This window comes from Physella acuta, unplaced genomic scaffold (genome assembly GCF_028476545.2).
Source record: "Physella acuta isolate Inbredline_101_S28 unplaced genomic scaffold, ASM2847654v3 ptg000376l, whole genome shotgun sequence".
NCBI classification, from domain to species: domain Eukaryota; kingdom Metazoa; phylum Mollusca; class Gastropoda; family Physidae; genus Physella; species Physella acuta.
In genome coordinates this window covers 83,267-110,970 of record NW_026731895.1, presented here as the reverse complement: position 1 = coordinate 110,970, position 27,704 = coordinate 83,267, and the positions used below count along the sequence as shown (strand labels likewise).

General features: G+C 33.2%; 3 protein-coding genes and 1 long non-coding RNA gene across 6 annotated transcripts; 2 read left to right on the top strand and 2 right to left on the bottom strand.

The window, feature by feature from the left end:
- On the bottom strand, positions 1-2,503 carry LOC131941908 (uncharacterized). 2 transcript variants are annotated; one of them, XR_009386693.1, is made up of 4 exons: positions 2,428-2,503; positions 1,952-2,075; positions 691-748; positions 1-69 (listed from the first exon to the last, which is right to left on the bottom strand). It is a non-coding gene; the product is annotated as an uncharacterized LOC131941908 (long non-coding RNA). The 2 variants fall into 2 exon arrangements; XR_009386694.1 differs by lacking the exon at positions 2,428-2,503 and adding an exon at positions 2,361-2,411.
- A 2,838-nt stretch (positions 2,504-5,341) lies between these two features.
- LOC131941907 (vacuolar protein sorting-associated protein 4) lies at positions 5,342-9,771 on the top strand. The gene is made up of 11 exons (XM_059301512.1): positions 5,342-5,551; positions 6,596-6,608; positions 6,796-6,925; positions 7,022-7,175; positions 7,267-7,452; positions 7,657-7,810; positions 7,965-8,013; positions 8,245-8,468; positions 9,012-9,202; positions 9,482-9,558; positions 9,646-9,771. The coding sequence occupies exons 1-11, from the start codon at positions 5,518-5,520 to the stop codon at positions 9,769-9,771; spliced, it is 1,338 nt and encodes a 445-aa protein (XP_059157495.1). The 5' UTR covers positions 5,342-5,517.
- A 1,209-nt stretch (positions 9,772-10,980) lies between these two features.
- LOC131941905 (sodium/potassium-transporting ATPase subunit beta-like) lies at positions 10,981-15,845 on the top strand. 2 transcript variants are annotated; one of them, XM_059301510.1, is made up of 7 exons: positions 10,981-11,105; positions 11,748-11,869; positions 12,468-12,634; positions 12,914-13,030; positions 13,370-13,542; positions 14,593-14,712; positions 14,836-15,845. In XM_059301510.1, exons 2-7 carry the CDS (start codon positions 11,754-11,756, stop codon positions 15,109-15,111), a joined length of 969 nt encoding a protein of 322 aa, XP_059157493.1. In that variant the 5' UTR covers positions 10,981-11,105; positions 11,748-11,753; the 3' UTR covers positions 15,112-15,845. The 2 variants fall into 2 exon arrangements, with proteins under 2 accessions (XP_059157493.1, XP_059157494.1); XM_059301511.1 differs by lacking the exon at positions 10,981-11,105 and adding an exon at positions 11,544-11,564.
- Positions 15,846-19,689: 3,844 nt separating this feature from the next.
- Positions 19,690-26,393, bottom strand: LOC131941893 (pre-mRNA-processing factor 17-like). Its single transcript, XM_059301469.1, is given in 15 exon segments — positions 19,690-21,523; positions 21,657-21,700; positions 21,877-21,977; positions 22,130-22,206; positions 22,499-22,632; positions 22,743-22,858; positions 23,047-23,194; positions 23,380-23,594; positions 23,725-23,821; positions 23,908-24,056; positions 24,488-24,571; positions 24,689-24,782; positions 24,784-24,819; positions 24,992-25,078; positions 26,209-26,393. Coding segments are annotated over 15 exon segments (1,707 nt in total). The 5' UTR covers positions 26,356-26,393; the 3' UTR covers positions 19,690-21,345.
- Between the last annotated feature and the right edge of the window lie 1,311 nt (positions 26,394-27,704).

Below are 27,704 nucleotides of genomic sequence, written 5' to 3'. Positions count from 1 at the left end.
TGATGTATTAAGTGTAATTTATTAGGCGAATAAAGCTCGGGAGGACCATTTATTTACCGAAAAATGGATCTGTGAAAAAATGTTTAATTAAGTACAGGTTAACTAATTAATTTTAACGAATATTTTTAACGGCATATATTAATAGGTGGAACATATACACATTAAATTAGTGTTCATTAAAACAATGTACTAGCTTAAACCCCCTAAAGCCTACATTAAATATATTTTAACAACTCATTAATTCAAAAATTTCTAATAACTAGTTCAATTTCTTTTAAAATGCTGCTTTTAAGATTCTGTGGCTTTTGATAGTCAATCGGAGTTCAAGTGAGTAAAACGTCCCTGAGTCCATCCAGCTCTGATGGGTACAAAACTCGCGATAGGGAAAGTAAAAGCGGCTGGGCATATTGCTGACTACACTATCCCTTCACATGTCTAGGTCAAGAAACGTGAACTTTACTTCATTTGCCAAATGGATCGCTGGGTCAAAGATGAATCTTTACTTTTTACCCAACACATGCTTTCTAATCTCAAATAATGATGAAAATATTAATATTATCATAAAGTATTGCATTGCAAATTACTCAGAAGATGACATATCGAAACAACTGACTGATTTTATATTTGAAAATGTGTGCATATGTGTTTAAACTTTAAAGATAATAAAGTACAGAGGAGGGGGTCACTTACATTCATATTGATTAGGGCAGCACTCCCACACCTCACCTTCAGCACACGGCCACCACACCTGAGGAATGCAACAGTATTTTGACACGGTTTAAAAAAAAATTCATTCTTAGTCAGCCTTGTAAAGAATTAATTGGTTATCACTTCGCACGATTTGACAAGTTAGACATAAATTAATACAAAATTCTTCATTATATGTTCTAAAAGAGTGATTGTTACTTCTTTAGTTTTAATTCAATCTTATTCAGTGTTTCTTCCAGACTTTTTTCTTGGGGGGGGGGGGGTGTGGACTAAAATTTCCGAGGGCGGACAATGTTAAAAGTATATATTTTCTATATAAATTCCATTTCGTTCGGGGGGGGGGGGTAGACTTTCTTCGGGAACGGAGCACCCCCCCCCCACACCGAAGAGATGCCTGGAAGAAACTCTGATCTTAGGGGTCATCCATAAATGACGTCACACTCGTGGGGGGGGGGGTGTTCGTAATTTTGTAACGGTGGGGGAGGAGGGGGGTTCAGATGGTGCGACGTCACACTTTTGCATTATACAAAAGCAATGTTAGAAAACGAATTTTAGACGTGATATCATCATCATCATCATCACTCCTTTATGGCCCCTGGGGAGCAAAGGGCTGCAACCACACTTCTCCAGCGGACTCGGTTTTGGGTTGCTCCTCTAATCTGTGCCCATGAGAGCCCAGCTGTTTTTGCTTCTTCCTCAACCGTTCTCTTCCATGTTTTCTTGGCCGGCCCACCCTCCTTTTCCCCTGGGGATTCCAGTCCAAAGCATGTTTTGCGATGTTTTCTTTTTCTTTTCTTAACGTGTGTCCGATCCATCCCCATTTTCGGGCCTTAATATCTTTCTCTATTGGCTGTTGCTTTAAAATTTGCCACAGGTCTTTGTTTGATATTTTGTCTAGACGTGATATCGCGTTTTAGAAAACTGTTTTAATAAATTGTAATAGGAATTGATTAAAATACTCTATTTCGACAGAGTTCAGACAAGATTTTAGAAAAATATCGATGTTTAAAAAAAATTCAACTGCAATTTTGATAGAGGTTGTAGGCTGAGGTGTCACGTCATTTTAGGGGGGGGGTCTGGCTTTTTGTGACAACGTGTGACGGAGGGGAGGGGGGGCGTAAAAAACGTCCAAAAAAAGCGTGACGTCATTTATGGATGACCCCCCTAAATCATGTTAAGCTTTCCGTGACGGTTGTCTTAAATGAATATTAGCTGACAAAATGAAATCAAACATTCAACTTACGGTGCAGGGCGGATCTCTTCGCCAAAATATTTTCCACGGTAAAGAGTTGGCCTGAGCGAGCAGTACCAATGTAGAGAATACAATCAGAGCAAGAAGTAACGACCTCATTTTTTCTAGATGCAATCTGTAAGCAATACATCCAAAAGTTAATATTAAAAAACATTATTTTAAAAGCTTTAAAATTTAAAAAGCAATAATCCCCAAAATAACATCCTTATTTTAAACAATCAAACGCCTTTATTAAATATATATTTGGTTACGGCCATATACTATAGGCCAAACAAAACGATATTGCCTATTAGCCTAAAAAATTTTCAAAAGCTGTAAAAAAAAATAAAAATAAACCACGACAAAAAAAAAACTGTTTTAGTTAAAGTATTGAACTTATAAACTGTAGACCATAATCTACCAATATATTATGTCTACATAAAACATGCGTCGAAGTTTGGAGAAGAAAAAAAAAAAACTCCTCTTACCAGCTTATATCTCAAATCAAGTCGGAAGATAAGAAAATTAAAAAAGAAAAAAACTTTTATCTGCTGCAAGTTGGATCAGAAGCGGTGACGAAAGTGGGCATGTAGAGGTGTTGATTGTATTATTGACGTCTTAATGAAAGTATGCCAAGGAACTTGAGAAAAATTGTGTTCTAATAAAAATTATTTAAAATGTATCGTAGGCTATAACGAGCATCTATTAAATAATAAAAATAAGTTGTTTAGCCTATCAAAGCGCTAGTGTCGACTTCTAAAATTCGTTTGGTCCTAGTATGTAGCCTACACTGTTTTATAGTATTTTCTGATGGGGGGTCATCCATAAATGACGTCACGCTTTTTCGGACGATTTTTACCCCCCTCCCCTCCGTCACACGTCGTCACAAAAAGCCAGACACCCCCCTAAAATGACGTCACACCTCAGCCTATGCCCCCCCCCCCTCAAAATTGCAGTTGAATTTTTCTTAAAACATTGGTATTTTTCCAAAATCTCGTCAGAATTCTGTCAACATAGAGTATTTTGATCAATTCCTATTACAATTTATTGAAACAGTTTTCTAAAACGCGAAATAACGACTAAAACTCGTCTTCTAACATTGCTTTTTAATAATGCAAAAAAGTGACGTCACACCATCTGAACCTCCCCCCGTCCCCCTCATCACACATCGTCACAAAATTACGGACCCCCCTCCCCCCTACGAGTGTGACGTCATTTATGGACGACCCCCTTGACAAGGGACGACCAGAGTTTCTTTCCCCCTTGACCAGTAGCGTAGCGAGGGGGGGGGGGGGGGCGGGGGGACATATGTCCCCGGGCGCCGACCTTAGGGGGCGACAAAATGGGTTGAAAAAATAAATTGAAAGGTTGAGGGGGGTGCAAATTGAAAGTTTGAGGGGGGGGGGTGCAATTCAAAATCTTGAGGGGGGGGGGTGCAAATCGAAATCTTGAGGGGGGGGGTGCACATCGAAAGTTTGAGGAGGGTGCAAATCAAAATCTTGAGGGGGGTGCAAATCGAAACGTTTGTCCCCGGGCGCCGGGAAGGGTCGCTACGCCTCTGCCCTTGACTCCGGCCTAAAGTTAAAGTACAGAAAACACTGCAACCGCAGACAACTTCTTACTTCACACCAGTGGCGGAACTAGAAAAAAAAGGCTCCCCCGCAAAAAATTTTTTTGGGCCCCCCTATATGTATATATATATATATATATATATATATATATATATATATATATATATATATATATATATATATATATATATATATATATATATATATATATATATATATATATATATATATATATATATATATATATATATATATATATATATGTATGTATTATATATATATATATATATATATATATATATATATATATATATATATATATATATATATATATATATATAAGTAGCGTGCTTCTCTAAATTTTAAATTGTCTATTACCTGAGTATTTTAATCTATTTCATTTCAATGTATAACCACTCTGAGATAACGAACCAGACAAAAATAAGTCCGAACTCATTTCGGGGCCCGAAATAATCCCTTTTTAACACGTTTTTATTAAAACGTTTTTAAAATTAAAACGTTTTTCTTAACTCAGCTTCGCGTTTGTTTGTTTGTTTGCATGTTTGTTGTTAAAATTGACATCAAAAATTAGCCCACTTCTGATTGCTCTAGAGACCTGAAATTTGGCATGCATGCTACTTTCGCCTAACAATTTCAGATGCAATCATAAAAACTAGCAATTAGTGACCGTAATTAGCTTAATTTAATTACGCCCCAAGGACCATAAAATTGAGGACATGATTTCTAAAGATACCGACAAGACTTGAGGCCTATTGACACAGTTACTTCGGCCCAAATCGATGTGAGCGCGCTGGCCGTGATCGTATAGTGGTTAGTACTTCGCGTTGTGGCCGCGACAACCCAGGTTCGAATCCTGGTCGCTCAAGATTTTTAGTCCGTGTATTTATAAACACTTTTTTAAAAACCACGTTTTTCATGTGTAGCAACGGACTAAAAAGGAGAAAATAAAATACTTTAAAAAAAAAACTTTTTAAAAAACCACGTTTTTCTTGTGGACTAAAAAGTAGAAAATAACTATTTACATACATTTGATGACAAAAAACGTGGGTCGGGCAGATGGGTCGGGAAATTTGATGGTGAACGTACCCACGTTTTTTGTCATCAAATGTATGTAAATAGTTATTTTCTACTTTTTAGTCCACAAGAAAAACGTGGTTTTTTAAAAAGTTTTTTTTTAAGTATTTTATTTACAAGTGTTTTTATTACATTTTTATGTTATCGCAAAATGACAAATAGTTGTAATTTTTCCAGGCTGGTCAAATTAATATAAACACGTAAGCTGATTTGTGCAGTGGTTTCTCGCGTTATGTTTATTTTTATAATTTTTTGTATTTATATTATTAGTTTTGAATACATTCATTTTTATAGCTTAAGGATTCTTTAGTATGCTTTATTTAAATAATAATTAAGAGAAGAAATTGCTTTTAAACTTACATAGTACAAAACAATTTAAATGAGCTTTATGGGCACCCCTATTTTAATGAAGGGCAGTAAGTCATGGAAGTAGTTTGAACGTTTGCCTATCTTTCAAACTACAGCTCTTTTAGATTTTATATTTTTCTGCGCAACAGTGTGTGTTTGTTACTGTAGAACAATCACTGCTAAATATTATTTATGAAAAGAAAATTCATTGGTTTTTTTTTGTCGGAATTGGGCCCCTAAACGTCGTGGGCCCCCCCGCATTGCGGGGTCTGGCGGCACTGTAGTTCCGCCCCTGCTTCACACTCACACATTTTGAGACCTCATGTTTCAATATTTTTTTTAGATAGACGAGTCGATAAGGGAGGATGTGTGGCTTGTTTATTTTATTTTTTTATTATTTCAAATTATGATAGTGGAAAAATTGGAAGAAATGTGAAAGAAGTTGTGGCTTATTTCATTATTAAATTTCTAGTACCATTTCCTACGTTTTAAAAATATGACTTCCTAGGGGTTATAACTCATAAAAATAATTTTAGATTTATCGAACTTGATAGCAGACGATAAATGATGGAAATCTGCGATCTTGGAAAATACACGGGTTAGTTGTTTATCAATTCTTTCTCTATTAAAATATAGAATCTAGACTAGATCTAGATCTCGATCTATAGCAGAAATACTTATTTTAAATTCCAAGTGGAAATTATACATTCACAATGTAGATCTAGAATTCTATCTATATTTTAAAGATTCTATAACTTATAGAATCTATAAGGGTAGATTTAACTAGATCTAGATTTTACTAACTGAATGATCGCCACAACAGGTAGTGTACTGAACTGGTGAACTGTACTGTACTGTTACTGTGTTACTGCCTGACTGGACTTACTGTTGTTACAGTACTGTACTAGTACTGTAGTACTAGAAATCAAGTACTAGATCCAGAGGGCGTTGACGCACTCAACTTCACTGCTGAATTTTAAAATCTAGATCTAGAATCTAGATCTAGATCTAAAGTCTAATCCACATAATTACTGAATTAGTAAAGTAATAATATTTATTATTATTTATTTAGTATTTAAGCCTACTTTTATTAGATCTAATGATTCTAAGTTAATACAAAAGTAAAGTTTAGTAAATCATAGTTGTGTAGTAGGCTTTTCCTTTTACTCACACTGCATAATAGTTTTTATTAGTTATAGTTATAGAATAGATTAATGATTAATAATTATTAATTAATATAGATCATAGTCACTCATAGAGTTATAGATAGATTGGGGGGGGGGGGGGGTAAGTAGATAGATCTAGATCTACATCAAAATTTCAAAAATTGTAAATTTAATACAACAAGTGAACAAAGACTAAGATACCCTACTTATTACTAAAGTACTTAATTACTACTTAACCTACTTAGTACTAAAGTACCTACAGTACTCATGAGTACTCAGCCTCCTGCATATGTTCATATGTTGGCATATGAATACCCTTATTCATCATATTATATATTATGTGGCTAGTAATAAAGTTACTTCAATTATGAATTAATAGTTCAGTATATTTTAAAATAGGGATCTATAATTTCTTTTATTTTTTACTTAATTTTATTGCATTTTTAAATTATAGATTACTTTTCTCCTTTCTACAGATGCAATTGCATGGTAAGCATAAGATCAGTTATAACTTATTTCCTTCATTGTAGATCTAGCTTAATAAAAAATAAAAACAAGCTTAATTAATAATATTAAGAGCTTTTTGACTGTTTAATTTTAATTTACTGAGTTGTGTATTGAGCTTCAGGATTGATGATTCACATACTATTTTTTAAGTTTGTTCACATTTTATTAGTTTGCAGCAAACACTTAGTGAGGGAGGTAAAGCTAGTAATGTTGACATTCATCTGATGTTATCTAATATACAGAGATGTGAAGCCATTGTAAAACAGCTTCTGTTGATTGAAAAGGACTCATTTTATTCTGTAAGTTCATTACCAATTCCATTATTATTAACTTTCATAATCTCCAGAGTTGTTTATTATTCTCTATTTTGTTGACTTGTAAATTTGTGTTTCCAGACTGCATTATCCAGCCTATTAACTAGTTTGACAGCACAGATAAATATCTTAAATAAAAAAATATTTCAACTAAATGAAGTGTGCCACAGTGTTCTAAAATCACAGGATACTAAAACAGGATGTATTCAAAGCTTACAGAATGGAGCTAATCAAGGTAATATTTTTTGCCTATTCTTAAAAATTTATAAACTCTGCATGATTTAATGATTTTTTGTAAAAACTGGTTTTATTAATTTTTTTTTCAGATTTAAATCAAAAGCATGATAAGGACTTTGATGACCAACAATCAAAACACCGTCAGAATGTTATAGAATCAACCATTTCAAATGCAGGGAAAGTTGGTTTTGATGATGTAATTGGTCTTGAAGAAGCAAAATGCTCACTACAAGATGCAGTCATCATGCCTTTAATATATCCCCATCTGTTTTCTGGTGAGGAAATAATTAGCAATGTAAATAAAATGCAATTGTCTTTGACAGATTACTTATTACTATACTATAGATAGACCCTACTGTTAAGATGGTCCTCTTTTAGTAATTAAAATAAAGACATTAATTAAGCTATTTAATATGTAACAAGTAATGTTGTAAAACATTAATTGGTCAAATTAATAAATATTTATAGTGGTTTACCAGGTGGAAGAAAACCTTGGAAAAGAATATTGCTTTTTGGGCCACCTGGAACTGGTAAAACACGTCTAGCACAAGCTGTTTCTACTGAAGTTAAAGCCACATTTTACTTTGTTTCCAGTTCTGATCTTATGTCAAGTTGGGTTGGAGAAAGTGAAAAGTAGGGTACTTTCCTTTTCCATTTTACATACCATAATTACTATAACATACAAGTTAAAAAAATATTTTTAAAAATTATATGAACTTTTATTTTTTTTAACATAGCTTTTAAAATATTGATTAACTGTAGCTTAAGTAAGGTTCAATCTTTACAGGTTAATTAAAGAATTGTTTCATCATGCAAGCAATCAACCTAGACAATCAGTAGGCAAAATCCACTTTATTTTATTTCTATTTAATTTTAGTGCTGTTTTTTTTTCTATTTTAGATAATTTGTCAAAATACTAGTAGGTATAAATTGAAAGGTTAAAACCCATATTATTTTAATGATACATTTGTATGATTTCTACACTATTTCTTATTTGCTAACAAAAAAAACAACTGTTTTTTGCTATTGATATAATCGTTACTAATGTATTTTTTTCAAAATTGAAGGTTATATTTATCGATGAAATAGACAGCTTGTGTCGTCATCGGCGCTCTCAAGAAGATGAAGGTACAAGAAGAATAAAAACAGAACTACTTATACAAATGGATGGTGCAGACAGATGCCAGCAAGATAAGATTTTCTTGTTATGTGCAACTAATTGTCCATGGGATTTAGATACTGCCTTTTTGAGACGCTTTCAGAAAAGAATATACATTCCACTTCCAGATGTGTAAGTATTGATACTATGAGGAAAAATGTTTAAGTAATATGATCATATTAGAGATTAAAGTTTTACTAGGCTTGTAATGCTAATAGTCTTATAATTACAATTTTTTGAAAATTAAAAATAGATCCAACAAACACTAGTTTCTTAAATGTTCTAATAAAACCAAGTTAGTATTGAAATTTGCTATACTAATTCCATTAGCGAAAGGAATTTCAACATCTCAATCCAGTTTAGGAGATTTTTCTATGCTTGTATGTCTTCTGTTATATCAACTTTAAATTGATATGGTTGATTTTATGACACAGTTCCTCCCTTCCCCATACTGCTGACATAAAAATAAACAATCAAAATTACTTCAAATTAACACCTTTAAACTTGAAATCAGCTGTTTTCATCTTAGTAACTGACCATTAATTTATATCAAGTAGGTGAATATGATTATTGTAACACAGTGGAAATGAATATATTATTTTTTTTAATCCTAGGGAAAATAAATTTCAATCAATATTAATCAATTATCATCTGTGCATTCTTTTTATGTAACAGTTCGTCTCGCATTCATTTGATGAAACTCCACTGTAAAGGAAATAATGTAAATTTGTCTGACTCTGACTGGGCGCAACTTGCTACACAAACAGATGGATACTCAGGGAGTGATTTATCAACACTTACCAATGGGGCACTTTTCCAGCCTATCCGAGATCTACAAACAGCAAATTATTGGCAGCAAACTAAAGGTATGGCAGTAGATGTTTGTTTTGATGTTATTTTGAATTATTCTCTTTATACTATTCATTAGAATTATGTAACATAAATAAGGTCATGTTGGTTAGAATATTTTGTTGTACTTTTATTGTGTCACATGATACTAACTTATGATCTAAGCCACTTAAATCAACAGTGTTAAAACTTAATGTTTATAATAGAAAACCTACAGTTTCTTATCATCCCTAGAATTATAATGCATTTTTATGTAATATCTTTAATTTCAATTATTGATTGCATTTGATTTTAAGATGGACATTGGATTCCCTGTGAGGTCCACACCAAACTGGCTGTGAAAGCAAAAATGATAGATCTACCCCCAAACAAGGCAATCATTTTTTTTTTCATTAATCACTTATATTTTGCAAATTAATCATCCAAATTTTTTAAAATTACTTGTATGTTTTGTTTAAAGGTATGCCCAAGAGATGTAAACTTGGAAGATTTTCTTACTTCATTAAAGATCCACAGACCAACAGTATCCAAAGAAGAACTGCATAAATTTTCTGCATTCACTTCATGTTATGGTCAATCTGGCTAGTTTATATTTAAATAAAAATCATTTCTTAATGATAATTTAATTTTAAAAAGTGTTTTTGTATGTTTTTGAGTGAAATCATTGTTTTTTTAATTCCTTTATTAAGATAATTAAAGACAAAAATGTGCTGCCCAGTATATATGTATGAAACTATTTCTTTACTTCATATAGAATTAACAGATCAATCATTTGATGTGTTTTTTACATTATTTTTATTAATTTTATTGAGAGCCACTACTATAAATAATCATATATTCAGTATATTGAGGATCCAGTTGAATGTTTAGAAACTTAACATTACAGTATTATACTGTTCTTATCTTTGATCTTACAAAAATGGTTAAGATACTTGCAAACTTAAATTAACTGAAGTAAATATGTAGGTAAAGTAAAGTTCCCTTTTCAAACAGGAGAAATTCCTGTTTCAAAAAATAAAAATTGCAATTTTTGGGGGAAGTAGGCTGAATTATGACATTTTAAAGGTGTCATTTTTGTGATGGTGTGTCACGATGAAGAGTAACAGAAGGGAGAATAGCGTGACGTTATTAATGACGACCCTTGTCACTCAGCCAACTAACAACATATTTGACGTCCTTAAAGATAAGCATCTGGGCTTCCACTTAGCTGTTCGTGACAATTTAGATAAACATTTGACTATTGAGTAAGAACACAATAAAAATCCAGAAAACTGCCTTCAAAAGATGTTCTATATCTCCTGGCCTACAAATGTGAGGTCAATCTTCAATAAAAAGAAAAGTAAAATGGGGCTCTGAGTGGCATATTAACAGTTAATTATGTTAACAGACTGTCATTGAACTTAAAATCCCCATTTATTATTATAAATACAATATTGGATGGAATTTACTCCTACACAACATGGCATGTTGACTCTGACTTCAGCCTACTTTTTATTCTTTTTTTTATTATTTTTTTGGGATTTGTTTGCTTCTATGACCATTGTCCACGGCAGCAGTTTTCGATTTTGAAGTTTTCTCTCATAGATTTAGTTAGATGGGTTGCTCTAGTATAATGGCTTAGGGTCATAAAACCACAATTATACTTTCTTAAAATCGTTTTGGACAATGTTTGGATAAACGTAAAACCAATAGGGGAGATAAGAATTGTGTTAACAAAATTACAAGATGCGTTCACACATTTAATTCCCAGTTAATTCCCTTGAAATTTTATACCTGTACAAATGTGAGATGAGTCATTCCGGAAACTCTTGAAACTATTATTTACCTTATTATCACTGCGCGTTAGTTCAAGAATTCTGTAGGCCAAACCATTTGTTTTCTTTAATGAAGTGACACTTCGGGAACTGTACCAATCTAAATGTAAAGTTGCAACAAAAATGGGCGATCTTTAATTCTAGATTCCTTGCTAGATCTAAATCTAGCAAATATAAAATAATATGTTAATTTTATTTAGATCTAGGCCTAGGCCTAATGTTAAAAATTAAAAATTGCTTAGGCCGCCTATAAATTAAAACTCTTTAGTAATCTAATCTCATGCTACAACCTATACTAGAGAGACTAGTACTAGATCTAGTAGTACTAGTAAAGAGATCTAGATCTAAATCTAGAAAGCATCTAGAGTAATCTAGACTATTCTAGACCTATAGCCTATAGGCCTAATTAGTAATTAATAGGACTTATTTATAATAAGGTGGTGGGGACAATCTGAAAATTCACTCATCAAGTTAATCAAGTTATGACAGATGTTGTCACTTAATGTTACTAATGACTTGGCTACTCCTGGCATACAAACATGTTTACTAATAATTTAATTTTGGTGTAAGACTACTAGATCTAGATAGTAGATAGTTATGCATATTTAGTAAATTGTATTTTTGTAATGAAATGTGATGTAGTTGTTTTTATTTGGATTTGGATACTGAATAAAAGTTTAGGTAATTTTAAATATTGTGCAAGCTCAAAGGGGTATAATTATAAATAACTAATTCTATTCTCCTGAAGATAATCATGTCGGCAAACCCGTATGATCCAATTACAACCACAGACTCGTCCTACCTTGCTGATGATGACTGGGGATTGTCCCTGCCACCCTTGAGATACAAGACTTATACAGGGGTTTCAAGGTATTTTTTCTATAGTTTAGTCCATAGTTGTTATATAATTATACAAGCTGGAGTCTAGACTCCTAGCCGCCTTTACTTTCCCTAATGTGAGTTATGTACCCATCAGAGCTGGGTGGACTCAGGGACGTTGTACTGACTTGAACAGGGATTCAAACTCGAGACTTTTGGGTTAACAGCTTAGCACTCTACTGCTTTGTCATGCTGTCCCATAAGCTAGAGTGTAGTTACATCTTATTAATCCAGTGGTTTTTATCTTATGAACTTAAAAAGTTGCTGCATATAGTAACTTTATGTTTGACTAGAAGTACGTGAGCAAGAAAATTTAGAAAATAAAGTACATAGTTATTATAGTTTATATCAAACACAACATGGATCCCTGGACACTAACCTACAATTTTATGGGTTGCTGATATAGCTTAAAAATATAAGGGAGACCTGTTAAACATGGAGAAATAGGTCTGCATACTAAATTACTAGCATCAAAATTCAGTTCATACTTTTCAAGCTAATGATGAAAATCAGCTGAAACACTAAATGGGGGAAGGGATTTAATATGTGACATTAAAAAAAAACACAGCCAATTTTCTATTGTCAACAGGTTAAAGCGTTTCTGCAGTGAAATACGACATCACCCAAAATGTCTGATTGCTAGTATTGCTACAGTGTGTGTGATTATTTTAATTTCAATAATTATTGCTGTTGCCTCCAATGACCATGGTGTTGAAGTTAACAAAGAGGCTTTTGCAAAATGGACAGATAAAAGCGGTATATTTTATTTAATCCTAATAGTTTAGCATTCTTTTTAAAATCATTTATTACTAGCAGTGTAATTAACAATTAAACGAGAATGTCTGTGGGTATTATAAAAATGCTCTGCTTAATTTCCCATACCTGTGTGGACAAACAATTCAAATTTTAAAAATGTTGCAGCCAATGCAAAAATAATTTTTTTCTAATTACAATTACTCCATAAAATCTTTAGTAATAATAAATATAGCTATTCCTCATTTTGACTTGTGATTTTTTTTTTCTCACTCTTTGCAGCTTTAGTTTTTTACCCAAAACCTCAAGATGGCACTGTTCTCATATCATTTGTTGCTGATGACTTTAAAAAATCAGAAATTCCCTCAATCAAAGCATCATTGAACAATGTCACAGCAGGTATAAAATAATACCATTTTGGTTCATGAATTTATATTTAAAAAAGGTTTGGGACAGATTAAATGAACTTTATTTTTCTTCCAATTTTTGTCAAAGGAAGAGTTTTAATTTAACTTAATCTGTGCTATACCTTTAAAAACTGAGAGGAATAAATCATAAAAAGTAGTTTTTTTTTTTATAAAAATACATAAAAAATAAATGGTTTATTAGCTGTTAAGGTATTATTTCATTACATTTTAAAACATTTCTGTACTGCATGATTGAATCAAATTTGCAGCTTAACCTGCTGATTCATATCACACATTTTTAATCATAAGATTTTCCTAATGTACTTTTCAGTCTACAACTCAGCCCTACAGCTGGATGACACTTATGCAGATTGCAGTTACACCAATGCTCCTTATAATAAAACTTGCAAGTATACCAAAAATAGTTTTGGTGACTGGTGTGTTGCAACAAATAACTATGGTTATGGCTCTGGGCAGCCATGTGTCTTTATCGAACTGAACTTGGTATGGTTATATTTTAACATATCATTTTTCTGAGTTTGGTGTGTGTTGATTTGACACAAATTTTCTCTGAAATATTTCAAACCTCTTATGCTGCACTTATATTGTAAATCAATGATAGAAAAAAAAAGCATTTTAAGTGATAGTTAGCTTTACACACAAAGGAAATTCTATTTAAATGTTGATTTTTATGGCTTTTTAAAAATAATCTATATATATAATTCTCTTCTGGGAGCCGTTAGAAAACAAGCTGCAAGCGCCTCCTTGCAGTCCCCTCTCTTTCTCTCTATCACTATCACTACCACCCCCACCCCACCCCCACATTGTCTGGTGAGCTGTGGTCACGCTGTTTACATTTTACAATCATAGAGACGGGTTTGGTGACGGCTATTAGGGGCAGATAATTTAGTTTGAAACGATTATAAACTTAGAGGAGGTAACTAAGAGGAGGCTGCTTTCACGTGGGGGGGGAGGGGGGTTTAGTGTTTTTAAGCAAATATTTTCAGTGGCAGCATTGGTACTGTCGAATTCACAAATTATAAATTATTGAAAAGTAGAAAAAAAACAACTAAATAGCGGTGTATGATACGCAGCGGGTCGGCTCGTTTATTTAAATGTTGTTCTTCTTTTTTGTGTTTGCTTGCAAACCAGTTACATACTTCCCTTAGACAAGTTTAACTGGAATCTAAATATAATTTAACCTTTAAAAATGTAACCTAAATTTTTTTTTGCAAAAGTTACACTTGAAATAAAACAATAGTTAATTATGTGTAGGTTAAGCTTTGTAATTTTTATTTTACTTTTTTCCCTATAATCAATCAACACGGAATATAGGCAGTTTTTTTTTTATAATTATATAGGCATTTATGAATTCAGAAATATTTTGTATGGTAATTCACATCCTCTATTGCAGTACTCAATGCAACTTTTGATTATATCCTGTATTTTTTTATGTTTGTCAACATTAAATAAGATTGATGTCAAATGTTTTTATGATTTCTATCATTGGGTTAAATATTTTCAAACAAAAAGTGTTTTTGTTTACATTTGTAGAAAGAAGATCAGACGATGCAGCTAATAAATGACAGTAATTCTCGTTTGTGGAACTTATTAGATGATGAAATAAAGAAACATAATGATCCATCGAACATACCATTTACTTGTAAAGGCACAGTATGTATACTTTAAATAATGAGTGTTATTTTATTGAAGCTTATTTTATAGTATTACTAATTATTTTTCATATTTATTTTTGATTGTTTTAACTTGATTTAATTTTTTTTTTTTTTTTGTCAGGATAAAAATGATGAAAAACTTCTCCTGAGTGGACCTGAATATGGTGGTCGAATTTTCTACTCGCCTAAAACAGGTTTTCCATCATTTATCTACCGAAAGAGAAACACAGATATGCCTTTCCTCAAACCTGGAATAATGTTACAGTTTCCTTCCCTTTATCCAAAAGAGTTGATCCATGTGACTTGCACAGTTTGGGGCCAGATATACAGTTTGAGTGGCACCATTTTGCCTCATGACTTGTTGACAACACAGTTTGCTATTTATTATAAGTCCTAGTAATTCTGTTTTGCTGGATATTTATCTAGGTTATAAAAGTGCTTCCCGAAGCAGCTGTGTTTTTCAATTTACATCTGATTGACATTATGCAAGGACATTTTATTCCTTATGCTCATGTTCCATTCCTTATTTTTCATCTTGTGTTCAGGAATCATCCCTCCTTTTTAACCTTTGTCAGAGATAAATAACATTTTTCCCTGATATTATATTAAGGTTGTCAGTTCAAGGATTTTGCAAGTGCTTTTTGTGTATGATATTACTGGTAATTTTGGTAGTGTTCATTGAATCGCTATTGTTGGCAGCATAATGGAAGATAATTACCATCAATTAAAGTGTCTGTAAAATTTATATTTTCCAGCGCTATTGTAACTTGAAAAATCTAAATATTATTAAAATACTTACAAAGTTTGTTGTATTGAAAATTGAAATTTTGCATTTTTAACTAGAATTTAATAGAGAAAATATTTTTTAAATGTTTAAACATTTTTACTTTTTTTTTAGATAGGTCAGCAGTCGGAAGTATGTTAAAAATGTGTGTTTAATTGTCTGTCTACTGCTAATACACATACGAACGCTCTATTAATATTAACTGGTTGTAAAAGTTTATTTAAAGCATATTAAAATTATTAATTCAATTGAAATTCTCTTATAATCACTTTAAGAACAATCTATCTTTTTACACATGTTTGAAATTTGATGAATATATTTCTTTGTTAAATTATAAGCAATGTGTATATACCGGTGCCCTGTCAAAACGGCCCGGGACAAATCGGCCCCGTCAAAACGGCCCCGTTAATACGACCCCGTCAAATCGACTCCCGACAAACCGACCCCGTCAAAATAGCCCCGTCAAAAGGGCCCCGACTTATTGGCTCCCGTCAAATGGGCTCCCGTCATATTGACTTGCGACATATAGGCTCCCGACAAATGGGCTCCCGACATTTAGGCTCCCGACAAATGGACTCCCGACATATTAACCCCTGACAAATAGGCTCAGGACATTTTGGCTCCCGACAAAGCGGCTCCCGACATATTGGCTCCCGACATAAGGGCTCAAGACAAATGGGCTCCCGGCAAATGGGCTCACGACATTTTGGCTACCGACAAATGGGCTCCCGACATATTGGCTCCCGGCAATTGGGCTCCCGACATATTGGCTTTTGACAAAATGACTCCCGACATATTGGCTCCAGAAAAATGAATGATATGACCACTATTGGCATAAAAGTAACCATTGTGTCCTACTTCCAATACCACCATAACCTCTTTTTAATGCCCGAATGAAATTATTTTTTCATGAACCAACATTAATTCACAAACAAATCGAGCCCTTAACAGCTAAATTCCACCAATTCTAAAGTTTTGATAATGTTTAATTTACAACAGAAAAGATCTGTTGCTTAAAAGCGAGCACAGAAGTGTAAATGTATGATATACATGATGTTAACATGATAACAGCATTTTGTTTTGATAACCTACAAGCACAGTGGCGTAGCGAGGTCGGGTGTCACCCGGTGCGGCACTTAATGGTGTCACCCCCCCCCCAGAGGCGTTGCGACCCTTCCCGGGGACAAACTTTCAAGTTTTCGATTTGCACCCCCCCCCCCCAAACTTTCGATTTGCACCCCCACCCCCTCAACTTTTTCTCTATATATTTTGCTATTTTTTGCCTTTGTGTCACCCCCCTAAATGGTGTCACCCGGTGCGGTCCGCACCCCCCGCCCCTCCCCTCGCTACGCCCCTGTACAAGCATATTGCAGTTAGGAAGGTACAGCGTGGACCCTTCTCCCCACACAATGAGTTGGAACAGCCTATAACCGACTCAATTATGGATGTCATAGATAGATGATCCTTAAATTAAAACATACTATATTTTATAATAGATAAACTAATATAAAAATAAGGCCTGCCGAACAAGAGATGCATACGTTGTATTACATAAGAGTGTTGGATAAGCTAACTCTAAAGAATATTGATGAAGGGGTCCCACTGGCAGGTGTCATATTCAATGACCGGGAGACTTAGTCTCTACAGAAACGGTATTGTCAGTGCAGTGGCGTAGCTAGGATTTTTGGGCCCCTATGCAAAAATTATCAGTGGGCCCCTTCGTCAGCCGTTAGGCCAGTGGCGTCGCTAGGTCGGGTCTCACCCGGTGCGGCACTTCGTATTGTCACCCCCTCCCAGGAAACAAAGCATATATATATATATATATATATATATATATGTATATATATATATATATATATATATATATATATATATATATATATATATATATATATATATATATATATATATATATATATATATATATGTGTGTGTGTGTGTCGGCCTACATAGGCCTAAAATTTATATATATGCCACATACTGGTACACGTACGTGTTTAAGCTTTAATCACTGCTGACTTAATAGTAACGATATTTATCTACAGTCTGTTTATAATACAGTTGGATGTAGCATTGTTTTCTTTATAGTTTACGTTTACGTCGTGGTGTCACCCCCCCCCCCCCCCCCCCCCCCTCTTGATATAATTTTCGATTTGTACTTAGAAGACTATTTATCTTTAACTAATGGATCTGGAAAATGGCATTTCATTCTATAAATTTTACAATTTTTTGCCTTTGGTGTCACCCCCCCCCCCCTAAATGGTGTCACCCGTTGCGGTCCGCATCCCCCGCCTCGCCTTCGCTACGCCTCTGCGTTAGGCTACAGAGGAGTTAAACGAAGAGATCAACTTCTACTTACGATGGATATTTTTTAATATATAAATATTCTGAAGGCAACATTTTGTATTTTATATGTCCTGATTTTGTATTTATACTATATTATTATGCTTGCCTACTACTGCTAAAAAGTTTATTTATAGGCTGATTCTCTCAATGTCTTGCACGACAAAGTGATATAGCCTGTAGTGTTATTATAACGATTGGGCTCTGTTTGACCCACAAACACTGAATCCCACTGCCGAAACGGTGGGGGGGGGGGGGGGGGGCTTTTTGGAACTTTTAACCTTTTTCTTTTTTAAAATTATTTATATGTAACAAATATTAAAATTCCATTGTAAAAGTTTTAATTTTTTATGAGGGAAAAGGGCCCCTATGTGCCTTGGGCCCCCATGCCTTGCTTACGCTAGCTTTACGGTAGCTACGCCACTGTGTCAGTGGTCCTTTTGTCTGGAGCCAAATTGACAGGAGCCTTTTTGTCGGGAGCCAAAATGACGGTAGCCTATTTGTCGGGAGTCGTAATGACGGGGGCCGTTTTGTGGAGAAACTAAATGGCGGGAGCCTATTTGTCGGGAGTCGTAATGACGGGGGCCGTTTTGTGGAAAAAACTAAATGACGGGAGACTATATGTCGGGAGCCAAAATGACGGGAGCCTATTTGTCAGGAGCCTTATTGACTGGAGCCCTTTTGTCGGGAGCCTATATAACGGGAGCCTATTTGTCGGTAGTCTAAATGACGGGAGCCTATTTGTCGGGAGCCTATATGACGGGGTCCATATGTCGCTGGCCCTTTTGACGGGGCCGATTTGACGGGGTCGTTTTGACGGGGTCGTTTTGTCGGGGTCGTTTTGACGGGGCCGTTTCGTCATTGGCCGAATTGACGCCGCACGGTATATACCAATTGTCTTATAGATTGTAATAAAAATAAGTGACCCTGTTGTAAGTGGAGAATGATTGCATTGTTAGATTTTAACTAACATTATTGCTTTCATGAAACCTAAATTTCATTAGCTATGCAAAAACAACTTATATTGTCTAGTTTTTGTCAAACATTCCATTTTTAAGTAAAAATTAAAGATTTCAGTTGAGTAGCTATCAGTTAAAATATATACACCATTTTTAAAAAGTAATAGAATGTCAGCTTTCTGCATAGACCTTTTTATTATGCAATTTATCACAGCTTTCAAATTGATGAGTTGTTCACTAGAACTTGTTAAGTGGTTCTTCTGTAGCTTTACAATAATAATAAAGTTTTTCATTTGTCAATAAACTGTAACTATTAATACAAGCTTCTAACCTACACTTCACATATATTCCAGTTTTTTGCACAGCTTTGTATAAGTCCAATTTTTTGGTCTATTTTCCAAACTTGTCATCCATATCACATTTATTGACTTTACATGATATATAAATGAATATGGGAAAAACTCATTTTTGGATTTAAATCACTTAACAAGTTTTGGTACAGCTTTTCTAGTCCAACTGTATCATAGATGAGGTATTTTTAAAATTCATTTCTTTTGTTTTTATGAAAAAAAACTAATAACTCAACACATGATGGTATTCCATAACTTTGATTGCATGGGCATAATTTGTGAATTTTTAGTAAATGCCCAAGTTGTTTTTTGAGTAGGTAAAACATTTTAACATTCTGGTGCATATCTGCACATAGCTATAATTACATTCCAGTCTTTATTTAGAAATTTAGATTTGTAGTGAATATTTTTCTTCCTGTTAAAAATAGTGGCATGTATTTTTTAAACTCACACATCAGTATTTTTGTATTATTGTAATATTTAACTCTTTTTTTCAAACAAGCACTCAATGTGTGCTTATGAAGTTCTTTTCTTTTCACCATATTTTATTGCTTTTAGATTATCCATTTGTTTAAATCCTTTTACAATGTTTAAAACCCTTTGGTAAGATTGACCATAAATTTTCTGCTCAATATGCTATGAAAGCCCATTTTCTTTATGTTTGATTTCATTAACACTGTAGTACAAATTTTTATCCTGGTTCAATTGTTCTGGCATACCCACATGTATTAGAGCACATTATTTTACTAAACAACTTGCTAGCAATCTAATGTTACATTTCTTAATTATCTAACTGAATTTAATTATTTAGAACTTCAAAACATAATTTTGTTTCTTTAAAATGAAAGGTCACATAATTTGCAATTATTTTGCCGTAAAAATGCAATGTTTTTGATGCATCTGTTTAAAATACAATTAAAATAATACAAATATCTTACATATAAATCATATCCAAAGAAAAGAAAGAGGGCAAAAAGATATGTTTAGTTTGCTTAATTAATATTGTAATGTAATAAACTTTTTTCAAATATCACAAAGAGTATTTGTATAGAATGTTGTTTGTCATATTTAAATATCAATCTTTTAAACATTCAGTTCTTAAAATGTACATAAATTATACTGACATTTATTTTCAACATTAGTTCTAGATTTCTACATGTTATGTGTAATTATCAGCTGACTTGATGGATCAAATATGAAATCTTCAAAACCAAGGGAAGTAAATTGAAATTTAACTACCTACTACTTTAAGTTCTAAGTTTATACAATATAGACTATAGATCTAGTTATTGCAGTTTATGTGACCCTAATGGTTTTCATCTTGAACAGTACTTTATTATCTTGCTGAAACTGAAAATTCTGTTTTTGCACTTTTTTTTAACAAGTTTTGACTTTTTCCTTTGTGGCCCCCAGAATCTGTTTTGGGTAGCTCTCAATACTATCATTAACTGTACCCACACGAGTCCAGCAGCCTTTGCCTCTTGTTTTTCTCCAGGATTTCTAAGGGGCAGCCGATTTTCCTCCTTCCCTCTGGATTCAGTGTATGGCTTTCGTTGCAATATTATCTTCTTACCTTCTAATGGTATGACAAATCCATCCCCATTCACAGGGTTTGATGTCCTTTGAGTTTTCCCACAGGTCTTTATTTGACATTTTGTCTGGCCATCTTATTTCAATGATCTATCATGAACATATATTTGTGAATTACTATAGCCGGTCAGTATTTGTCAGTAAACTTTGAGATCTCAGAGCCGTGAAACAATACTGCCTTAATATTTGTATTGAAGATACTTATTTGGCTGATTTAGATTGGTGGGTTATTTGGTGATCTTTATTACCCTATATGCAAGGAACAAATGAATGGCAGTCAATACTTTTCTTTACTCCTGCACACTGGTATGCCATGCAGCATAACACAAAATATTTCATTATTTTAAGAGAATGCATAGCTTTTTAAGACTAGTTATAAAAAGACTAGTCAAACATGTTTTAAAATGTGTGATCTTGATTTGATCTACATTTTTATATTAGTTGCCCTGAACTGGATGAATGCAATTAAAGATAAGTATCATTAACTTGTAATAAGCAAGACAGCTCTTCTTTAGAAAAAAAGATTCCAAAGTACATTTTCAAATAATAACAGAACAACACAAAAGTCTATTTTAAAAAAAAAAACTCAGTTTTTTAAAAAAGTTTCAGTCCCAATATTTAATAACCCCATCCCAGCCTGCTGTGGCAAGTTTTGAGGTCTCATGAGGGTGCCACAGAACATTAATGCAAACATCATCATGGGCCTTGAATTTGGAGTATAATTTGGTGCTTCTCCAGTCCCAGATGTACACTTTTCCATCTGCATCTCCACATGTTATGTAGCTAGAAGCAAAAATTTCAACAACAATGATAATTTTTTTGTAGTGAAATAAGATTTTTTACAAGTTAAACAAGAATGTATCAAACAGGAAATTTATTGTGAAAATAAAAAGGGAATAAAGACATTTAGATTTACCTCATTTCAGGTGAGAAGTCTATCCCACATGCATACCCAGCAACCTAATATAAAAATATATTTTATCACGTTTAAGAATTTAGATTTTTAAACAATGAAAATTAAAAACTTAAAAAAAAATATTGTTCTCATTCGTTATATACAGGAATAAGATAGGCCAATGTTCAACCAGTATAAGAATAATTTAATTCGTTTGAGAATAAATTATATTGTTCCCTACCATATGTCCTGTAAATGTTTTCTTTCTAATGAATTTCATTCTGTTTAAAGCATTGAAAACACAAATTTTATTGTCCATAGACTGACATGCTAACCACTTTCCTGAAACAATACATTTTATTTTATGAAATGTTTCTATAATGTAAAATAACATTCAAATGGTAAATGCAATCTGCATATTTAAAGCTGACAATGTGTAACTTGAAAATTATCAAATCACTTAAATTTGCTTAAATCACTCATTATACACTTACCATTAGGTGACAAAGTAACAGCAGGCATTGAATGCATGGATGGATCAGCAATGTATTTGAAATCAACAGGAACATCCCTGAAAACAGATATGTAGCTAATTAGACTCTGAAATGAGTTATTTAAATTCACATACTACCCCTCGATAGTTTAACCGAAATTAATAATCAGACATTTTTTGCCACCTACAGGAAAGTTCTGAAATGCTTTAAATAAAATTCACTAAGGAACGTATGATTTAACTATACTGGGAAAATGTATATAAACAGTAGATAGTAAACAATGCTATTTATTGGCTACTACCATCAGCCTCTTCTAGTCCAATATTATTCAACAAAAACTAAGTAGCCTACTCAAATAAAACAGCTTACCACTCCCAAACTCTAAGACTCTTGTCATCAGATGTGGAAACAAAACGCCTATTTTGATCAATGAATGTGATTGTGTTCACTGGACCTAAATGCCTGTCATATTCCTGTATGATGTCTCCTGAGCGAATATCCCACTACAAGGTATAAATAGCTCCATTAGTATACTCGTTAAAAATTATCATTTTTTTGTGCTATTTCTTGGTTAATAAATAAGTAAATTTTAGTAAACAGGTGCATTACTTACACACACTATTTTCTTGTCAGAGGTTCCTGCTACAAACAGGTGTTGCTTATCCTCTTCTGGGTGAAATTTTACACAATATGGAACTTTCCGACTGGTAAAGCGAGCTTTACATTCACCTGTTTTTAAAATAAATTACGCTTCATTAAGTCTAAACATTACAATAAGATGTTTGAAAAAAAGATTTTAAAACTATCTAAAATAATTTTATTAATCTTATCCTGCTTTATACATAAATAAATATATAAAACTCAACATTTGGATAATTTATTACAGCTGCCATTCAATAGTAATTCATTAGACCTACCTGTCTCAGTATCCCATAATTTACAGTAGCGATCGTATCCACAGCTAAGAAATTCTTTGCCATCATTATTAAAACAGATATCTCTCACTGCCTGTTTGTGACCAGTGTACGTCCTTATGCATCTTCTTTCTTTATAGACTTCCCAGATCTTTCAGATGGAAAGTCAATACGAAGGATTTAAGCTTCCAAATTAAAAAATGTATGTTCTTTAATTTTTAAAAATGCATTTCATTGTTGGCTTACTAAAATGAAAAGATCTTTTGATTTTAGAAAGTGAATTTTAAAAAGCAAAACTTCAACCTAAATATTTTCAAGTTTTTTAAATTTAATAACCTTTATTTTGCAGTCCATTCCAGCAGACAAAATAAGGTGTGCAAACTTTGGAAACCAACGAATAGCTGCAATGCCTTTTGTATGGCCAGCCCAAGTGTGAATTAATTTTTTGGGAAGGAAACATTTCTCTGGCGGTTCTTCTGATTTAAGATTCACACCCACATCTTGGGGTGGATGTAAAAATGACCTGTTTTGGTAGTCATAAGCATCTTTAACTGAAAGAAAAAAATATTCTTTTTACATTACAATACATTTACAATGTATAATCACTTTTTAAAAAATTAAAGCTAATATGTGCAGCATTTTTTGTGCATAATATGAAATACTGATGTTTACAGTACATACTATGAAGTGTTGTTTTTTCTTCCAAAGGTTTTTCGTCAACCTGTTTTCCTGATTTATTTCTCTTGGCCAGGATTTCATCCAATACTTTTTGCTCTTCCTATAAATAATGTAAAATAATAGAGTATAGTAAAACACACATTAGTGCATATCTACAAAATAGAACTAAAGTTAAAAAATACTTACTTCACTTGGTCTAGAAACTGTCTCTTCATCTTTGTACTTAGCCCATGGGCCTAAATACCCATCAATGTCAGCTGGATCCTCATTGACCTCCCTTTTTCTCTTCTTCTTTTTCTTTTCAACCACAGAATTTGTTTCAAACACAGTTTTACCTATTGTTAGAAAAATGTTTGGACTTAATTTTTCTTTTTTTTAAAAAGACATACTCATCTACTTATTAATGTTTATATGCAAACATACTTTATTAACTCTCTAGTTTGAATCTTTATCAACTCTATAGAACATCCCTGAGTCCACCCAGCCCTGATGAGTACCTAACCCACTTTAGGGAAAGTAAAGCAGGCGGGCAAAATGCTGACCATATTACCCCCTCATATGCTGAGGTCACAGAAACAGGTGAACTCTACTTCACTTGCACCATGGATCATCAGGTTCAAAAGGAGAATTTTTTAACCATTAACAGAAAAATGTAATATATCAATTATTTTTATAAATATTGACTAAATACATTACATACTGCGTAATTTAAACTGTAAAAGTAGTTATTGAATTTAAGTAACATTTTAACATCAACTATAAATACCTTTATTTTCTTCAAGTAATTTCACATCCCCAATAAAAGTATCAGGCTGGCTACCATTATCTACACTGGGATCCAAAGCAAAACCTAAATATAAACTGGGTGATTAATCACAGCATATTCCGAAGCAGTTATATAAAAACAGACATGTTATACCAGTCTTTCTAAAGAATTATCTATGCAAATATTTGTAACAGTATTTACCATAGCTTGTGAATGTCTTTCTTTGGTTGTCAAATTGAAAAGAGTTTACATGAGCTGGCTCTACAAAACCACACAAGGTGTTTTTTTTTTGCGAGTGATTGAGCAGTTTTATATGGATTCACTGGGCCAACCTGAGAAAAAGAGGTTTTTCTATTACTACACAGTTCTCTAACTTATTTAGTGGTTTTTTTTTAGTGCTAGTGAAAATGTACACCAAAAGTTAAAAGTTTGAAAATTACTACTACACTATAATAATACTGTATGAAATAGTAATTTAATAGTTTGAGCCTTTATTATACTTACATATGGTGCAAACAATTCATCATGTTTAGGATTGTACTTCAACTCTTTTGTATTGGCATCAATATGACGTAAACCAGAGCTGTCCTCCTAAGTATAAATTTTTTCAAAAGATTCAGGGCTAAATTAAACATGAAAGATAAAAAAATATGGCTTAAACAAGCATGTATCTTTCATCTACTTCCTCTGCATCCTGTAATACAAGTCATTTGTATATCATGGCATTTAAAAAAGACATGTTTTCCATGTCAAGCTAAGTTCAAAAGAATGTTATTGTTTGCCCTTTAGTCTAGTCCTTAACCAACCCCAGTGTTGTGTGCTGATGAAGACCTTGGGTCAAAACATCCATTGTACCTGTAGGCTGTTGGGTCTAATATTTAATTGTCTTTAAATCTATTTGCCTAATGCTTAGTGAGATGATACTATAATATATATTTATAACTATAAACAATTTTCTTTTTAATCCCCTACCCTAGTCCTACCATATGCCGAACCCTAATTTGTAACGACGGAGTGGTCTAGCGGTAGAGAGCTGGACTGCTAACCCATAAGTCTCGAGTTTGAATCCGGGTTTAAGTCAGAAGAACGTCCCTGAGTCCACCCAACTCTGATGGGTACCTAACTCACGTTAGGGAAAGTAAAGGCGGCTGGGCATAGTGCTGACCACACTATCTCTTCATATGCCGAGGTCACAGAAACAAGTGAACTCTACTTCGCTTGCCCCATAGACCGTCAGGTTTGAAAGGGAAACTGTAACTTTAAATTTGTAACGATAAAACTACTTGATCTAACTACAGTAACCAGTCAAGATTACAATAACCTAACCTAACTAACACACCTATTTTATTTTTAAAATAATGTTTTTGGAATATCGGCAGGCATCTGTTGGCAATTGCACTTTGTATAAATTGTTACGTACTTTACAGTTTAGTAGAGTTTCTCAGTTTAAGTATTAATATTATCTTCAATCATCACTAACTTTCTTCAAAGGTCCACTCAGGCTTATTCTGAAAACTAGACTTAACTAAATATAGATCTAATCTAGATCTAGATATACTTTAGTGACTTGAGTTCGTTACCTTAGTCGCTCAGTTAGTAAGTTAGATCTAGAGTCTAGAATAGCTTCCGTGACATTTTTCCTGAACTGCTCGTTTGTGGTAGCGTAGCGCCGTAGTCTCTTGTACTTACGTCCAAGATCTATTACAATTAATAATACTTACGTTTGAAACAACCTCTGGGGCAGCTACTAATGCTATACTCTGGGAAATTGAAATTTCTGGATTTTTTATAGGTAAAAGGTGTGCGTTTATGCCTTCTTCTTCATCACTACTTGATTCATAATCTTTCAACCTGAGAATGCCAGCCATTTTTATTTAAACCAAAACAATTGTTCCGCACAAAATGAATTTGATTCCGGGGACGAAATTACAAATCTAGATCTATGAAAAAAAATTTGTTTGGTTAATTAGAGGGGTGTCATCTATTTATTAGTTATCAGAAAATTTATTCCAATACAGGTCTAGAAAATCTACCTACAAATTGATATATTCTAGTCAGTGGCGTCGCTAGGTCGGGTGTAACCCGGTGCGGCACCGAATCAGACCTAATGGCAATGGTGTCACCCCTCTCACCCCGAAAAAAATCAAAATGTATAGAGTCTATATATATATATATATATATATATATATATATATATATATATATATATAGATATATATATAGATATATATATATATATATATATATATATATATATATATATATATATATATATATATATATATATATATATATATATATATATATATATATATATATATATATATATATATGCAGTGGCGTAGCGAGGTCGGGTGTCACCCGGTGCGGCACTTAATGGTGTCATCCCCCAGAGGCGTAGCGACCCTTCCCGGGGACAAACTTTCAAGTTTTCGATTTGCACCCCGCTTCTCAAGTTTTTCTCTATATATTTTGCAATTGTTTGCCTTGGTGTCACCCGGTGCGGTCCGCCCCCCCCCCCGCCCCCCTGTATATATGCCACATACTATGTAAGTATGTGTATATGCATGTGTAGGCCTATATGTATTTAAATATATTTTTTATGCATTTTCTCTTTTTTAAAGCTACGCATTTTGGGCTGAACTTCGTTTTATTCTTTTCATTTATAGAAAATGAGTAACGTAACGACCAAATAATTTGTATAACGTTTGAATCCACTAAAAGCTATTTACCTCGTATGGGTTCACAATTTATAAACAAGTTATTATAATTTAACATATTCTATTGCAAAATATACATTTAATTATCAAGCTGATTAAAGTAGCGTGAATTGTTGTTTTAAAACGTTCAGCTGACGGAAAAGCAACATGTGTCAATGTGGCAAGCCAACCAGTTTTCTTAATCTGTTGGTCGCTTTTTATTGCTTATGGTTTCCATTATTCATTTCCGTCTCTCAAATTTGTTTTAACTCAATTGATTTACAATGGATTAATACACACACCTTTTAATAGGAATAGAAAAATAACCCATTAAACATATCACACATCGTACATAAAAAATCAACTACTTAAGCACAATCAACTATTGTTCTACTGGTGTCAGTCACCTTTCTCCACGCACTTACACACACACACACACATACATACACACACAAACATACATGCACAAATACACATGTAAGCTGTTGTATAATAATTTGCTTAATTGAATTATATGT

Bases quoted from the DNA above. Each gene is read 5' to 3' on its own strand.
- LOC131941907 (XM_059301512.1), top strand. From the start codon at position 5,518: ATGATGGAAATCTGCGATCTTGGAAAATACACGG. The intron at 7,176-7,266 runs GTAATATTTTTT...TTTTTTTTTCAG, and splicing joins ACAGAATGGAGCTAATCAAG to ATTTAAATCAAAAGCATGAT. The intron at 8,014-8,244 runs GTAGGCAAAATC...TCAAAATTGAAG, and splicing joins GCAATCAACCTAGACAATCA to GTTATATTTATCGATGAAAT.
- LOC131941905 (XM_059301510.1), top strand. From the start codon at position 11,754: ATGTCGGCAAACCCGTATGATCCAATTACAACCACAGACTCGTCCTAC. The intron at 13,031-13,369 runs GTATAAAATAAT...TGTACTTTTCAG, and splicing joins ATTGAACAATGTCACAGCAG to TCTACAACTCAGCCCTACAG. The intron at 13,543-14,592 runs GTATGGTTATAT...TTACATTTGTAG, and splicing joins TCTTTATCGAACTGAACTTG to AAAGAAGATCAGACGATGCA.